The sequence below is a fragment of the Raphanus sativus genome, chromosome 6 (assembly GCF_000801105.2).
Source record: "Raphanus sativus cultivar WK10039 chromosome 6, ASM80110v3, whole genome shotgun sequence".
Lineage (NCBI taxonomy): Eukaryota > Viridiplantae > Streptophyta > Magnoliopsida > Brassicales > Brassicaceae > Raphanus > Raphanus sativus.
The window spans coordinates 52,731,475-52,747,911 of NC_079516.1; the positions used below are offsets into that span (position 1 = coordinate 52,731,475).

Sequence of the window (16,437 nt, forward strand, 5' to 3'; positions counted from 1 at the left end):
TCATTTTTACGTTTTGGCGGGAAGCTCGTTTTTATGATTTTGACGGGAAACTCGTTTTTACGGTTTTGACGGGAAACTCGATTTTGCGGTTTTGGCGAAAAAATTAATTTCGGTTTGGCAAGAAAACTCGAGTTTTTGGTTTGGCGGGAAAACTCGAGTTTTATGGTTTTGGGGGGAAACTCGATATTAAAGTTTTGGTGGGAAAACTCGGTTTTACGGTTTTGGCGGAAAAACTCGATATTACGGTTTTAGCGGAAAAACTCGATTTTACGGTTTTGGCCGGAAAACTCAATTTTTACATTTTGGCGGGAAACTTGTTTTTATGGTTTTGACGAGAAACTCGATATTACGGTTTTGGCGGAAAAACTCGATTTTAGCGGGAAAACTCGGTTTTGCGGTTTTGACAAAAAAAACTCGGTTTTATTTTGTTTATTTTTTGGTGAGAGAGTATAAAGTTAAAACAATTAAAAATTAAATTAATAACAGTTTAAATGGGTCTAAATGGATCTATACGGATACATGTAAATTTTTCGGGTTTCAAATGGGTAATCCTAACAAATCTATGAATCTAAATAGATATGAGTTGTAAATGGGGTGATTCTTGGGGTGGGTTTAAATGGGGTGGGTTTTACCATTTTAAGATCTTTACCTTGAAGCGCGTATCCCACAGTCGCTCCTCCATTATATTACATACTCTCGAACTACTTCATATCAACCCTTGAGAAAACTCTCTCGTCACACATTCGTTTTAGACTCTCATCGTTGTGTCGTGTATTTATATACACACAAACACGCACTTCTACATATAAATTTATTTCAGCTAGGTTTTCTAAAACTCTAGCTATGAATTTATTTACAAGAATATCATCGAGGGACAAGAAGTCCAATCTTTATTACCTAACCCTAGTTGCGATCCTCTGCGTCGGAAGCTACCTTCTCGGGATTTGGCAAAACTCTACGGTGAATCCACGCGCCGCCTTTGATACATCAACCGATGCACCGTGCGAGAAATTCTCCAAAACCACTTCAACGAGAGATCTCGACTTCAACGCGCACCACAGCCCTCATGATCCTCCTCCGGTGACGGTAACCGCCGTTAAATTCCCGTCGTGCGACGCTGAGCTGAGCGAGCACACGCCGTGCGAAGACGCTAAGCGGTCGCTGAAGTTCTCTCGGGAAAGATTGGAGTACAGGCAAAGGCACTGTCCCGACAGAGAGGAAGCTTTGAAGTGTCGGATCCCGGCGCCGTACGGTTACAAGACGCCGTTCCGGTGGCCGGAGAGCCGTGATGTGGCGTGGTTCGCGAATGTTCCTCACACGGAGCTTACGGTTGAGAAAAAGAACCAGAACTGGGTCCGGTACGAGAATGATCGGTTTTGGTTTCCTGGTGGCGGTACGATGTTCCCACGTGGCGCTGATGCGTACATTGACGATATCGGACGGTTGATTGATCTCAGCGACGGTTCGATTCGTACAGCTATCGATACCGGTTGTGGGGTACGTGCAAAATCTTTCCCTTCTGAATAAACCGAACCATCCGGTTTGATTATATATTGGATTTTCTATTAATTTAGTTGACTTTTATATGCTTACTGACTAATACTTCAATATTAAAGAAGATTTTCCGGAGAAATATCTTTTCAATCGAATAATCTGTTGGAATATTTCATACAATTAGTTGAAGAATACATCCAACTTAACTGATAAGATTGATTCATGCATATCCATATCTAAGCACATATTTTAAATGTTTTCGATAGTATTTGAACAATAAGTAGATTTGGACTTAGTGCATCATCATTTTGTAGATTTTAATTTTAAAAATAGTAAGATAAACGCATCAAGCTATTTTTTATTTTTCAAAGTTTTTGGTTTCTGATTGTGACTGTTGACCTACTAGTACCTTGCGGTTAAACGACCTGTAAAGTTGAAAATGAAACCAGTAATTTTAAAATAAGAGAGGGTCAAAATCATGAAAAATAAATCTCTTATGTTGACTTTGTTATATTTTTCTCCTCATTTCGCTCTAATTTTTTGGTATTATTCGAAAATATTTATATATTTTCTTTCAGGTGGCTAGCTTTGGTGCATATCTTTTATCAAGAAACATCACAACCATGTCGTTTGCTCCAAGGGACACACATGAAGCTCAGGTTCAGTTCGCACTCGAGCGTGGCGTGCCGGCGATGATTGGAATCATGGCCACAATCCGCTTGCCGTACCCTTCTAGAGCCTTTGACTTAGCTCATTGCTCTCGATGCCTTATCCCTTGGGGACAAAACGGTTTTGACTCTGAACCCTCACAACTAAGAAACTACTCCTTTTGCGGCTTTTAACACACTGGGTTATTTTGCAGATGGGGTTTACTTGATGGAGGTGGATAGAGTTTTAAGACCAGGAGGGTACTGGATACTGTCTGGACCGCCGATTAATTGGCAGAAAAGATGGAAAGGATGGGAAAGGACGATGGATGATTTGAATGCAGAGCAGACTCAGATCGAGCAGGTCGCGAGAAGCTTGTGTTGGAAGAAAGTTGTTCAGAGAGATGATCTTGCTATCTGGCAAAAGCCATCTAACCACGTTCACTGTAAAAAATTAAGACAGGTTTTGAAGAATCCCGAGTTTTGTCGTTATGATCAAGATCCCGACATCGCCTGGTAATTAATTTAATTAGTTTATATATAATGTAGTATAAGATTGATAAGTGTTTGAGTTTCGGCTATAAATAACGATTGGTTCAGGTATACGAAGATGGATTCTTGTTTGACGCCATTACCTGAGGTTGATGAAGCGGAGGATCTGAAGACGGTCGCTGGAGGTAAGGTGGAGAAGTGGCCTGCTAGGTTAACCGCGGTTCCTCCTAGGGTAAACAACGGCGATCTCAAGGAAATAACGCCTGAAGCTTTCTTGGAGGACACGGAGCTGTGGAAACAGAGAGTTTCTTATTACAAGAAATTAGATTACCAGTTGGGTGAAACCGGGAGATATAGGAATCTACTCGACATGAATGCTTACCTCGGTGCATTCGCGGCGGCTCTAGCTAATGATCCGGTTTGGGTCATGAATGTTGTCCCGGTCGAGGCAAAGCACAATACTCTAGGTGTCATTTACGAGCGGGGTCTAATCGGAACGTATCAAAACTGGTAAGATTATAAACCTGATTTTCTTGTGGGAGTTTATAGTTTAATCCGGTTTTGTTCTTTCTGCTAGGTGCGAAGCGATGTCGACCTATCCAAGAACGTATGATTTTATCCATGCTGACTCGGTTTTCACATTGTACCAAGATAAGTGTGAACCGGAGGATATATTGTTAGAGATTGACCGGATTCTTAGACCGGGTGGTGGAGTGATTATAAGAGATGATGTAGACATTTTGATTAAGGTTAAGGGGTTAACCAAAGGGTTACAATGGCAAGGTAGAATCGCTGACCACGAGAAGGGTCCTCATGAGAGAGTGAAGATTTACTACGCAGTGAAACAATATTGGACTGTCCCAGCACCTGAGGAAGATAAAAACAATACTAAAGCCCTCTCATGATTTGAGTTTTCTCTTCTTGTTTTCAAGTTCTTATAAATTTATCTTTTTGTTTCTATTTTTTTTTTAAATAATAAATTTTCAATGATTGTTGTCACATTCTTAACAAATGAATTAAACAAACAAAAAAGTTGACTAGATCGTCAGATCGGTTAGTGCTTCACATCGTATAGTTGTAAGACTTGAGGAACTAATGTCTTCTTCCCTTGCATTCTTTGTCATGTCTTCGGGTCAATGATCCTACGTCTTGTCATGTGAGCTTGAGCTTCTAGTATATGTTACAAGCCTACAACGGGTAATATATCACCCATGTCCATCGTTAATGTTTTCAAGTACACGTTACATTAATGTTTTGACACTGGTTTTTATCTTGATTTATCTTTACGAGTTTTGAAGTAAAATGATGAAAAAATCGATCTGAAAGCGAAGTACAAAGATAGTTGTCAGGTAACACAAGTTGTTACATGCAGTTTTTAATTTTTGGTCAACAAGTTGCATGTAGTTAAGTGTGAACTTTTGATTTTTAGTAGGTCAGTAGCTTTTGATACTTAAACATGTGACAGCTACCTTTCATTGTTATAATTAGTTTTGCTATAAAACGGTGTATATTAGAATACATAATGAATTTTTCTTGGTGAAAAGAGAGAATACTTTCGGCCGACCTTCTTGTGTGTTCTGTAGATCGGTGACATTTCGAGTAAGTAAGAAAGCATATATTATAAATGAGGCAGTTCAATTTGACAGCTTTTCTTGTCCATTATGATCCAATCATTCAATTATTGATCTTAGGTTATACCGCAATAACTCTATTGTACTACATGAATATGGGCCATGCAATTAATCACTCGCTTTATCACAGCCCATCTTCCCCTTCACCTTCACCTTCACCTTCACCTTCACCTTCACCTTCACCTTCACCTTCACCTTCACCTTTCTCTTTTCTGTTTTCTTTTTCCTTTTCTTATTTTTCGTATGTAAATGGAAAGCAATTTTATCTTCCGAATAAAAACTAGACATCTCTGTAAATGTCACTAAACCTGTGCATGAAAAAGTAAATGTCATTGAAATGAACAGTATTCTTATTAATAACAAGTTGATTATTATAGTCTACACTCGATGCAGTGGTCCTCTAATAATAGACATACACAGTACAAAGGTCTGAGAGAAGGGCAAGACCGTAATCTAAGATTTGAGTGGACTTTTATAAGCATGTGAAAGAGAAAAAAAGGAAGAAAAGACGGTGGGAGAGTGAAGAGTCAACCAAACTATTCTTTGGCGGTTTATAAAATCGTAAGGCTTCGAACATTACACATCTCTTCTTTCTCTTGTCTGAACAAATCTGAAACCACTTTTCGTCTTCTTTCTTCTTGGACATGCATTCAAGCAACAAACTTTCATACGTTACGGATATAATTTGAAAGAGAAAAAGAGATTTGTTGATATTATCTTTAAACTCTTGTTTCTGGTTTATTAATGAATTTCAGCGGGTTTCTCAATCACGACGACGGTAGATCCCCCGGCGGCGAAACAGTCGGTGGTGGGAACTATTTCTTTTCACCAGCCGCCGCTATGTCCGGTGGTCCAGTTCAATCTATTTTCTCTTCTCCTCGTCTCTCTCTTGGCCTCGTACGTTCTTTAACATTTTTCTTTTTGAGATTTGATTATTTCTCTTAGTTGTCTCATATTTTTTTTTTCCATTTCTCGCCGACAGCAAACGAATGTAGAAAACAACGGAGGAGAAGTGGGTAGAACTGGTGAGAGCTTCGAGGTGAGTGTTGCTCGGAAAAGTCCAGAGAGTAGATCTGGAAGTGATCACGCCGATGCACTCTCCGGCGACGATGACTTAGACGCTTCTGATAGACCTTTAAAGAAGAAGAAACGTTACCACCGACATACTCCTCAGCAAATACAAGAACTCGAATCGTAATAAATAATATTCATACGACTCTTTTAATTAATAAACTTAACTCTTTATCCACTTCTTTAATCTAAACTTTTAACCTTTGATTTTTTGTTTTTAGGGTTTTCAAGGAGTGTCCTCATCCCGATGAGAAGCAACGGCTAGATCTTAGCCGTCGACTTAACTTAGACTCTCGCCAAGTTAAGTTCTGGTTCCAAAACCGCCGTACACAACTGAAGGTTTATCTTCATCCTCACCGTCATTTTCTTGAATATTTTTTTATAGATTTTAATAGACTTTTGTACTTTTATCTTTCTTGTTTTAGTAATATAATTTTTTTATAGATTTTAATAGACTTTTGTACTTTTATCTTTCTTGTTTTAGTAATATAATTTTTTTTCCCTTAGACGCAAATAGAGCGCCATGAAAACTCTCTATTGAGACAAGAGAACGATAAGCTACGAGCTGAAAACATGTCTGTACGGGAAGCCATGAGGCATCCGATGTGCAGTCACTGCGGTGGCTCCGCTGTTCTCGGAGAGATATCACTTGAAGAGCATCAGTTGAGAATAGAGAACTCACGTCTCAAAGACGAGCTCGACCGTTTATGTGCCTTAGCCGGAAAATTCATTAACCGGTCCGACGAAGCCGTTTCACATCATTTACCAAATTCCCCGCTCAAACTCGGTGTCGGTTCAAAAAATGTTTACGACGGTGGTGGTTTTACACTAGTCCCTTCTGGATTCGAGATTTCTCCTTTCTTCTCCGGTTTAGAAGCTCCGGTTAACCGTACCGGTACGGATGTTGCCGCTGGAGTCGATGAAAAGTCATTGTATCTGGACTTGGCTCTTTCCGCCATGGATGAGCTAGTGAAAATGGCGCAGACAAGCGAGCCACTTTGGATCGCTAGCTCGAAAGGCAAAATGCTTAATCGAGAAGAGTATAACAAAAGTTTCAGACCTTGCCTCGGTCCTAAACCGGATGGTTTTGTCCCAGAAGCTTCTAAAGAAGTAGGAATGGTTATCATTAATAGCTTAGCCCTCGTGGAAACCTTAATGGACTCGGTTAGTAGTACACACTTTTACAACTAACGGTGTAGTTACTAAAAGGTTCTTACAATGTGATCGTTGAGTTTGTAGGAACGTTGGGCGGAGATGTTTCCATGTATGATCGCAAGAAATTCGACTACAGAAATCATCTCTAGTGGTATGGGAGGGACACGAAACGGTGCTCTTCATCTGGTAACTACGTATATAAAATGCATACATACTAAATTTGTTACATTTTTATTTATTAATATGGATCAGATTATTTAACAATATTTCTTTGTGTAGATGCAAGCAGAGCTTCAGTTGCTGTCACCGCTAGTGCCGGTTCGTCAAGTGACTTTCTTAAGGTTCTGTAAACAGCACGCAGAAGGTGTTTGGGCTGTCGTAGATGTCTCTATCGATAGGATAAGCGACCGAGGCGGTTCAGCCTCCTCAGCTTGGTCTTCTCTGAGCTGTAGAAGGCTACCGTCTGGTTGCCTTGTGCATGACATGCCCAATGGCTACTCTAAGGTACTTTTAAATCTTTATATTGATGTTTGATTAGTTCTCAACTTTTCACACAAGGGTTAGTTGGTTACTGACTACCACAACACTGTTTTATCCATGAATTGTTTATATGGTGTTTTTTTTTAAATCTAAACATTAATATCCACCTTTAATTTGTTGGATCTCTACAATCTATAGTACATTTGTCCACATTAAATTTCATGTCATTTTCTTGGTAGATAACTAGATATCTTAAAATGTCAAAAAAAATAGACATCTTAAATATGTTCTCTCGATATGCATTTTCCAAGTACAATTAAGAAAGTAATGTTATTATGTTTATGATTTTTATTTATAATCCTAATCATTAAGTTTCTTCGACTTCTCATAGGTAACATGGATTGACCACACCGAGTATGACGAGACTAACATCCACCATTTGTACCGTCCGTTAGTCAGGTCGGGACTGGCCTTCGGCTCCAAACGGTGGATATCTGCTTTGCAGCGACAATGCGAAAGCCTCACCATCCTTATGTCCTCCCCCAACAAACCCACACGTATAGCTCCAAACCCTTCCTCCCAAGATTTTGACTATGAACATATTTAGTAAAATTTTTAATAATTTTTAAACTAATTTAGAAGTCTATCTCTATATATATAGTTTTAAAAAATTCGGTGGCCAAAGCCAATATTTAAAGTGGACTGTCCAGATCCTGCCGTGCTCATAATAGCATTTTCAGTTTAACGTAGTTTATTTTTGGAAAACGCAGCAGCCATAAGCTCTATAGGGAAGAAGAGTATGCTAAAGCTAGCACAAAGGATGACTGAGAATTTTTGTAGAGGCGTGTGCGCTTCTTCTTCACAAAAATGGAGTAAGCTTGATATTGGTAACATCGACGAAGACGTGAGGATCATGACTAGGAAGAATGTTGATGACTCCGGTGAACCACCGGGGATTCTTTTAAGCGCCTCCACCTCCGTGTGGGTCCCTGTTTCACCGAGGCGGCTCTTTGATTTTCTGAGAGATGAGCTAATGAGATCGGAATGGGATATTTTATCCAACGGTGGACCAATGCAGGAGATTGCAAACATCTTCAAGGGCCAAGATCACTCCAACTCCGTCTCTCTCCTACGTTCCACTGTAAGTACATGCATGTGTCTGAAAAAGAAACTGTGTGGTCATATGTACCTTGTCTTGATTGATTGAAAAAGGACAAATCTAGAGTTTGGAAGCATGCAGTGTGTCAGAAAAATAAAAGTCAAAACCAATAAGACATTTGGGACCTTTACTGCATTATTAGCAGACTTCATTTTACCTTTTTACCCCTCAATATTGCAATAATCGTTATTTCCATGTTTGCCCCTCATGCAGGCGATGAATGCGAGCCAGAGTAGTATGTTGATACTGCAGGAGACGAGCATAGATGCGTCTGGTGCTACGGTTGTGTACGCGCCTGTTGATATCCCGGCGATGCATTCTGTGATGAACGGTGGAGATTCAGCTTACGTGGCTTTACTTCCTTCTGGGTTTGCGATTCTACCCGATGTTCAAGGGACGGAGGAAACCGGTTCGCTATTCACCGTGGCGTTTCAGATTTTGGTTAACTCTCTTCCCACGGCTAAGCTCAACGTGGAATCAATCGAGACCGTTAGTAATCTGATATCGTGCACCGTTCAGAAAATCAGAGCCGCTCTTCGATGTGATAAATAGCTGGGGCTTTTTTGGAGTCAAGAACGAACCGATGCCTGTGGTGTGGTCCGTTTTGATGGTTCGGGCATTGACTCGCTGATTAGTTTTGTGTGTACATTTTGGTGATTAGGCTAATGAGTCTGAAGATTATAAAATGAAACAATTCTCTTTCTGTTAAACGAGATATTATATTATTAGAACTACTTTTATATGAACTACCATTACTTTGTGATGTCACAAATCTCACTGATTAATGATTTAATATTGTGTGTACCTTTTTTACATATTATATGCACATTTTTACTTGATCTGGCATACTAAAAAATGATGAGGGGGTATTTTCAAAATTTAACTAGATTAGGACCCGCCCTAAATGGCGGAAATTGATTTGTCAAATTTCAATTAATAATATATAGTATATATAATATGTGTATATAATATTATATATATATATATATTGTGTAATATTTATATATATACATATTAGACATATATATAATATTTTATAAAATATATATAGAATTTAATAGTGTTATAATTTGTGTTGTACTTGTTATTAGTTTGTATTTAATATTCTTTCATTTTTAGTATAATAATTTGTCTTGTCACACTTTTTAACTTTTAACTTATACACATTGTTATGCCTTTTTTCAAAAAAAAAACTTATACACATAGTCTCGTAAAATGTAATATATAAAAAACATATTTAAAAAATCTACTGACCATATGCCACCATTATTTGGTTGTTTGAATAAAAAAAAAAGCATGTTCTTGCATAACTGTGTATGTTGTGATATGATATAGGTGAAGAGTAAGTATATGGAAGTAAAGTTAGTGATACGAACATGAGCCTATGTTGGTCTATGCCACATTATTTGGTTTTTGGAAGATCAATGAGCATAAGTATACACGGTCTTTGTATGTTTACGTTGTAAATGAATCAGATATTTTTTCTCTTATGTCTGGAATGATATGAAACTCGTTGATTTAAGAGTGGTTCAATTTTATATGATCTAATTATATTAAGAGATTAACCAAAATATTATAAAACTGTTACTGGTTAGGTTTAACTAATCTATGTTGGTTAAGATTTGGTTTAATTTAAGTTGGTAGGTTGCATTGTATAGGAGGCATGATATATTTTAGCAACAACTATGAAAGAGTCCAAAATTTAAATGAGAACTTTAAATAGTAGATAATCCCTAAATTAATAGATTAGATGCTAGAGACCGTACAAGACCCTGGGGGTGACGTGATGAAAAAGAAATCTAACCATAAACATGTGAAAGGTAAGTTTGCTATGAATATATACTGACACTTTAATTAGGAATATCTTATGAAACGCATGCAGCATTTAATGCTGTTCCTATTTTGTCTAATGAGGTTGGCAGGTGAGAAAATGAAAGTATTGTATGAATCTACTACAACTGCATGTGCATATCTTAATGTGAAATACTTTTCTGACCATAAAGTTTCAGTTTAAAAACCATGATATTTTCGGACAAGATGTGAAAGAATATTTAACTTTGTTTTTTTCTGCTACTATATTTCGAACTCGTAACCTTGAAAACTTTTCCTCTTTAATGGTTGACTGTAATACACCATTTGTAATCTGAAACAAATGGTTGAAAATAGCATCAAACAATTGAGCTTGTAGACCCATTAACATGTTTACCTAGTGTGACCACAGTTCTTTGGTTTATGGGTTCTAAATGGACATAGATGGGCCATAGTTCTGTTCCTAGTGACTTCTCGGTAAGTTCACTGGCCACGAATCTTTTCAGATTTACGATAAATATGTAAACCTTTAGGCCCATCAACTATATTAACCTATTAGTATGTTTCTGCAAATGTGAAACTATGTAGTATAGTTTTTCAACACACATAAATGAAAACTCATGTAATTATTTTTGAAAAAATTGATGTACTTTTTTCAAAATAAAATTCGAACTATTTTTATCTTCTAAATAATAGTCAAATGTGAAATGAATCTTATCTTTCAAAATTGAAAATTAGACAGAAAAGTCTTGTAACAAAATTAATATAAATCCAAGACAAATAATACTTGGGCCCCCAAAATACTGGGCCCAAAATGAAAGTGATTTAATATATAGATTTTTTCGATGTGGTGTTAATGGAACACGACACGTTGTCGTTTTCACTTTACCTCCGACATAAACTAAAAACATTATCTCTTCAATAACCACGACCCATTCAAACTCAAAGCGAACAAGATCCACTGTACTAAAATTTGGAATCTTTTTTTTTGTGCTCCTCCACCGTGAAATGTATCATCCACTACCGATCCCTCCCTCCTCCTCCCCCGATGACGTTTCCTCGCCGCTTCTGAATCGAAACCGCCGCGCTTCGCAGCCGCTACGCGGCGCGGCGTCGCGGCTTCTCCGGCGAGCGAGCAGCCACCACATGATGCTCCGGGAGTCGTCGGTCCGAGTCCGCGAGACGGCGGCGGAGCAGATCGAGGAGAGGCAGAGCGAGTGGGCGTACTCGAAGCCGGTCATAGTCTTGGACGTGCTGTGGAATCTAGCGTTCGTGTTCGTCACCGTCGGAGTCGTGTGGTTTAGCTCCGGAGAAGATCCTCACGTTCCTCTGAGGTTCTGGATCGCAGGGTATAATCTACAGTGTTTGATTCACGTTGTGTGTGTGGTCGCTGAGTATCGCCGCCGACGGCAGGGTTATGATCATCGTCTGAACCGAGATTCAGATTCCGGTTTAGGTTCCTCCAGTGAAGGATCTAGCGAAGAGGAATCTGTTGGTCCTGAGATTGAATCTGGAACTAGGTAAGTAAAGGTGCTCCCTTTATCATTAAAATAACTCTTCTTTCATTGGTCACATGATTCTCATATTTATTTATTGTAGTCTTGCTAAGCACCTTGAATCGACGAATGCAATCTTCTCCTTTGTGTGGTGGATCATTGGGTTTTATTGGGTCACTGCTGATGCGGAGCAACTCGCTCAAAGCTCGCCTCAACTCTACTGGCTCTGTGTTGCGTTTCTCGCCTTTGATGTTATCTTTGTTGTCCTATGCGTTGCGGTTGCTTGTATTATTGGTATTGCTGTTTGCTGCTGTTTGCCTTGCATCATCGCGGTTCTGTATGCTTTGGCGGATCGGGTACGTCTCACAAAAGACTGGTTTATTTGTATATAGTAAGGGTCGCTTTCTCTGATGTGTTGTTTGTTTGGTGTTTTTAGGAAGGCGCATCTGATGAGGAGATTGAAAGGCTTCCGAAATTCAAGTTTCTAACGGTGAGAAACTCAGAGAAAGTGAACGGGGAGATACGGGAAACTCATGGAGGGATAATGACTCAACTTGGTGTTGATTCTCCAAGTGAACGTGTGTTATCAAGTGATGAAGCTGTGAGTTAAACTTAGTCACAATCCTATATATAATCAGTTTTTTTGTCTGTCTCTAAGACGTTAACAAAGAAAATGATACTTTGCTTTGTTTCAGGAATGTTGCATTTGTCTATGTGACTATGAAGATGGAACAGAGCTGAGAGAACTTCCATGTAGACACCATTTCCATGAAGTTTGTATAGACAAATGGCTACGCATCAACGCCACTTGCCCACTCTGCAAATTCAACATCCTCAAAACCGGTGAACAAAGTGGCAGCGATGCAGTTTGAATCAATTCCATTCAAATTCATTTTAAGAGATATAATGTCGCAGTGGGAATCTGAGACAACAGATGTGGCTTATCCCTCTATTGTTCTCTCTCTACTACTTTGTTGTGTAAATTGCAGAAAGTGAATAGTTTACAGCTGTTGTTTTACATGTTGAGATTATTGTTATATAAAATTTGAGGGTTTGGCGTGTGTGTTTGGAACAGGCTCAAGAGAGAAGTAGTTGTCTTCATATGCACATGTAAAATGTTGACGCCCACAGACTTCGACCCAAAACTGGTTGATCGAATAAACGTTTTTATTGTGTCAGAATACACTTTTAATAGTTGTTTTGTCGGACAACAAAAAATAGTATTCGAGAAAGCACTAAACAGACAATGATTTAATGCTTGTGCAGACTGACCACCTATTACCACTAGGACTAGGCAAAATAACCACACAATCAAATTAAATCCGAATAATAGTATCGAATCCGAAGTAAAGATTAATTAAATATTTGAACAGGATCAAAACTTTAATATTTAAAAAAGCAAAATCGAACTCGATTTGAATCCCAATATTTCGGGTACCTGAATATTTTTAAAATAGATCTAAATACTTAAATATATCAATTATTTTTAGATTTAATTTATATTACAAACATTCAAAATACATAAAATAATTAAGTTGTTCAAAATACTTGAAAATATATACAGATAGTCAAAAGTAAATATATAAAATAGATAGAATATACTCAAAACACCAAAAATACTTAAAATATTTATTAATTCTAGATTCAAATATTCAAATTAAATCAATTTATATGTTAAGTTTATGTATTTTAGCATATGTTATTCAAATTTATATATAATATATTATTTTACATATTTTGAGATATTTAAAGTATATAATGAATTTTAAATTTTTAAAAATAATTTAAATATGTTATTCGAATCTGAGCCAAACCGCAAATATCCGAACCTAAACGGAATAGAAAATTAGAAATACCAAGATGAGACTGAAATTTTTAACTCCAAAAGACTCTAATCTGAATAGAATTGAACCGAACTCGACCCAAATGTCCATCCCTACCTGACTTAGACACTACAAATCTAATAACATATTTTATATTTATAATATATTATATGTCAAAATTCATTAATAATAAATGATCTCACTGTTGTAAATTTTACAATATTATATATCAATTACAATAATTTATTAATAATACTCTTATATTTTAATATTATAATAATATAATTTTAAGCGATTTAAAAATAGTTATTATAGTTTCAAAAGATTTAGTTGGTTTAAAATCCTTTTATAATAAAGTTGAATAATAATTATTTGATACTTATTTTGTACCCATTATTTATTTGTATCCATCTTGAAAATTAAGCATTTGGCCTTCTAATTATTATTTCTTTCATTATTTCTTTTTTTATAATTGTAGTGTGATCTTAAATATTTCTTTAAACCCAATAACTAATCACTGGAAAATCTGCATGATTCAAACTTAGAACGGTATCTGTAAACTTTTTACCAATAGACTAAAACCACTTGGTTATTTTATTGCTTCTTAGTTGTTATTTATTCAAGAAAATATTTTTTATCCGCTAAAAATATTTACTATTTATTAAAAAGTATTAGTTACGTACTCGTTCATAAATTTTTTTACCCGTTAGAAAGTATTGTTTCATGTATTTTTAGTTTAGGTATTTATAAATAATACGTCTTTTATAGATAATCATTTTCTTTTGGCAAGTAATAAGTTGTGTTAAGCAATTTGCAAGCATTGTTTTTAAGAGTACTTGATAAAACGACTATTTTATTCAAATAGTGAAGTGTGAGTACTAATCAAACTACATTAATGATCCAAATCAAGTAGCAAGAAATTGCTTTGTGCCTAATTGTAGTCTATAAGTGTTTAGAACATTGATAATATGCTGATATTGATACTTTATTATCATTTATCAGAGTGCTAATTACGACAAAAGTTGAAGAATATATGATAGTTTCCAGTCACTATGCAGTTCAACCCCTTTTTTTTTTGAACTTTAGAAGAAGAAATTAATATTTTAAATTTTAGGTTTATCTTTAGAGAGCAGTTCAACCCATTATTACATAAATGTATCTTTAATTTAGAAAAGAAAAGAGACAATATCTTATGGAATACAAAAATAAGAGAGCAATGCGCACCAACCTCTTTGAGAGGAAATCCAGTCCATCATTATGCGCTCGTATCCTCACAGCTCCATCCGGAGAGGAACCAACCCAGCTCATAGCATGAGCTAGGCCTACATGTTCTCTAACCATTAAACGTCTGATTGTTCTTGTTAACTGCTGACCAAAACAATGTGTCAGAAAAAACATTGTAGTGCAACTGGGGAAATCTAGTGTAACGAGATTGCCTATAAAAATCTCCAATAAAACAGATATAAAAAATTACTGAAAATTTGATCTGTTGATTCATATTTGCAAGATATGAGTTATGTACGAAACAAGATTAAAGTTCAATAAAACTAAGATCAAAAGCCTTCAGAGATAAGATAGACCTTATTATTACTTCCTAGGACTATCAAATAAAACGTGTTTTTCACACTAAACCCCATTTTACGGAATAATTATGGCAAAAAAGTAAGTATGAAGGAAAATCTGTTCGGACAAACGTGTAAAAACAAAAACAAAAATAAATAATCAAGACGACCGATGATGATACGTACACCATACAGGAACTCCGGTTACTACACCACCACCATAACCAGCCGTCACTGCCATTGATGAAGATGTCCTCGGTCTCCACATTTGACCATTCACCGCAGCCTGAGAAGAACACGCCGCATAGTCCACCGGAGCCACAATCGAAGAAGGCGACGGAGACGAATATTTAACATCGTTACAGTCGGGTTTCACCATTATCGACACGTTAACTATTCCACTTTTGTCGCCATACTCGTCTCTCAACCTGTAACTCAAGAAATTCACATGCCCTCGAGGAGAAAATCCTCCCATGAAATCTGTCACAGGAATCTTTGCGTACCCAACGTTCTTCTTGGCACCACCACTTGTTAGATATAACACCTCGATAGAGATAAACGTAACACTACCGTTTATCGGCATGTCCATCTCGATTTTGTCTTTCCAAGTGGGACAACTCCCACCCAAGTCATCAAGTTTACAAACCCGAGTCTTCTGATCTATTCTGACGACGCAGAATGTCTTTCTCTTCACCGGTTTACGATCTACCTTGAGCCCTTCCGCTGAGATTAACTCAATCTCCAATGAACGTTGCATTGTTGAATACGACACGACGTTTGATGTTATGTTTATAAGTCCAATCCTGTGTAGAGGAGATTCCTTATCGTTTTATTTCGATGTAGTGTAGGAGAAAATATGAATGTTGAGTTTATATAATGTAACAAATTGGCTGATGAAGACACGCAGTTCCTTCTGGGTGGTTTCCACTCGCTTGCTTATGAACTATTTTTATTATTTTCTGGGAATTTTTTTTTTTTTTTTTTTTTGAGAAAGGGCCTTCTCTGGGAAATTTTCAAATTGTTATACTTTCTAGATTCGACCGTTGGGAACATAAGAAGAGGCAGCTTTAAATTACTTCTTAATGGGTATATATTCTGAAATTTATTTTCCCAAAAGATTCTAAATCATATTCTATGCGTAAAATATAATTAATAATATTCCATGATATGTATTGAGTTTAAAATAGTCAGTGGTATGTTGTTTACAAAAAAAAAAGTCAGTGGGATGCAAAGTTAAATACAATACATACATTTTGATACGTCAGACGTTGTTGATCTGATGATTTGGTGGTCTCATCAACGGTGGCGTGCGGCATACATTACATGTGTAAGTTAATTTGCTTACATCTAATTCTTTTTTTCCTTTAAGTCTGCATACTATTAAATTAATGGTATTTTTCAAATATTTCGTCTGATATACCGAATACGTTTTCAAATAAATAGGCGTGTCTACACTTTAAAGACAAGATCTAATCAAATTTTGCTTTTTGATTTGCGTTTTTGTTTTGTTTTGTTTTATGTTTCTTTGGCTTTTTGGATATTTTCGTGAATGTAAATTTAGTTTTGTATAACAATTTTTTTGACAAAGAAATTATTTCCGTGGACAAGTGCAATCTAG

The 16,437-nt window shown here is 36.7% G+C and overlaps 4 protein-coding genes across 6 annotated transcripts; 3 read left to right on the top strand and 1 right to left on the bottom strand.

Moving 5' to 3' along the window:
* The first annotated feature begins 650 nt into the window (after nucleotides 1-650).
* LOC108806204 (probable methyltransferase PMT16) lies at nucleotides 651-3,632 on the top strand. Its single transcript, XM_018578252.2, has 5 exons — nucleotides 651-1,497; nucleotides 2,073-2,283; nucleotides 2,357-2,657; nucleotides 2,742-3,143; nucleotides 3,211-3,632. The coding sequence occupies exons 1-5, from the start codon at nucleotides 844-846 to the stop codon at nucleotides 3,536-3,538; spliced, it is 1,896 nt and encodes a 631-aa protein (XP_018433754.2). The 5' UTR covers nucleotides 651-843; the 3' UTR covers nucleotides 3,539-3,632.
* A 1,087-nt stretch (nucleotides 3,633-4,719) lies between these two features.
* On the top strand, nucleotides 4,720-8,955 carry LOC108806605 (homeobox-leucine zipper protein HDG1). Of its 3 annotated transcripts, XM_018578761.2 has the most exons (10): nucleotides 4,720-4,825; nucleotides 5,020-5,161; nucleotides 5,247-5,458; nucleotides 5,557-5,674; nucleotides 5,843-6,499; nucleotides 6,575-6,676; nucleotides 6,770-6,994; nucleotides 7,362-7,527; nucleotides 7,741-8,111; nucleotides 8,343-8,955. In XM_018578761.2, the coding sequence occupies exons 2-10, from the start codon at nucleotides 5,105-5,107 to the stop codon at nucleotides 8,679-8,681; spliced, it is 2,247 nt and encodes a 748-aa protein (XP_018434263.2). In that variant the 5' UTR covers nucleotides 4,720-4,825; nucleotides 5,020-5,104; the 3' UTR covers nucleotides 8,682-8,955. The 3 variants fall into 3 exon arrangements, with proteins under 3 accessions (XP_018434263.2, XP_018434260.2, XP_018434262.2); XM_018578758.2 differs by lacking the exon at nucleotides 4,720-4,825 and having other exon boundaries at nucleotides 4,850-5,161; XM_018578760.2 differs by lacking the exon at nucleotides 4,720-4,825 and having other exon boundaries at nucleotides 4,850-5,161; nucleotides 7,744-8,111.
* A 1,890-nt stretch (nucleotides 8,956-10,845) lies between these two features.
* LOC108813849 (E3 ubiquitin-protein ligase At4g11680) lies at nucleotides 10,846-12,499 on the top strand. The gene is made up of 4 exons (XM_018586521.2): nucleotides 10,846-11,458; nucleotides 11,538-11,790; nucleotides 11,871-12,035; nucleotides 12,130-12,499. Exons 1-4 carry the CDS (start codon nucleotides 10,947-10,949, stop codon nucleotides 12,304-12,306), a joined length of 1,107 nt encoding a protein of 368 aa, XP_018442023.2. The 5' UTR covers nucleotides 10,846-10,946; the 3' UTR covers nucleotides 12,307-12,499.
* Nucleotides 12,500-14,085: 1,586 nt separating this feature from the next.
* Nucleotides 14,086-15,847, bottom strand: LOC108810067 (BON1-associated protein 2-like). Its single transcript, XM_018582198.2, has 2 exons — nucleotides 15,006-15,847; nucleotides 14,086-14,622 (listed from the first exon to the last, which is right to left on the bottom strand). The coding sequence occupies exons 1-2, from the start codon at nucleotides 15,574-15,576 to the stop codon at nucleotides 14,591-14,593; spliced, it is 603 nt and encodes a 200-aa protein (XP_018437700.2). The 5' UTR covers nucleotides 15,577-15,847; the 3' UTR covers nucleotides 14,086-14,590.
* Between the last annotated feature and the right edge of the window lie 590 nt (nucleotides 15,848-16,437).

Coding starts and splice junctions, on each gene's coding strand:
- LOC108806204 (XM_018578252.2), top strand. CDS start 844: ATGAATTTATTTACAAGAATATCATCGAGGGACAAGAAGTCCAATCTT. Junction 2,284..2,356: donor TATCCCTTGGGGACAAAACG/GTTTTGACTCTG, acceptor GTTATTTTGCAG/ATGGGGTTTACTTGATGGAG. Junction 3,144..3,210: donor ATCGGAACGTATCAAAACTG/GTAAGATTATAA, acceptor TCTTTCTGCTAG/GTGCGAAGCGATGTCGACCT.
- LOC108806605 (XM_018578758.2), top strand. CDS start 5,009: ATGAATTTCAGCGGGTTTCTCAATCACGACGACGGTAGATCCCCCGGC. Junction 5,675..5,842: donor ACCGCCGTACACAACTGAAG/GTTTATCTTCAT, acceptor TTTTTCCCTTAG/ACGCAAATAGAGCGCCATGA. Junction 7,528..7,740: donor CTCCCCCAACAAACCCACAC/GTATAGCTCCAA, acceptor TGGAAAACGCAG/CAGCCATAAGCTCTATAGGG.
- LOC108813849 (XM_018586521.2), top strand. CDS start 10,947: ATGTATCATCCACTACCGATCCCTCCCTCCTCCTCCCCCGATGACGTT. Junction 11,791..11,870: donor TGTATGCTTTGGCGGATCGG/GTACGTCTCACA, acceptor TGGTGTTTTTAG/GAAGGCGCATCTGATGAGGA. Junction 12,036..12,129: donor TGTTATCAAGTGATGAAGCT/GTGAGTTAAACT, acceptor GCTTTGTTTCAG/GAATGTTGCATTTGTCTATG.
- LOC108810067 (XM_018582198.2), bottom strand. CDS start 15,576: ATGCAACGTTCATTGGAGATTGAGTTAATCTCAGCGGAAGGGCTCAAG. Junction 14,623..15,005: donor AACCGGAGTTCCTGTATGGT/GTACGTATCATC, acceptor TTTGGTCAGCAG/TTAACAAGAACAATCAGACG.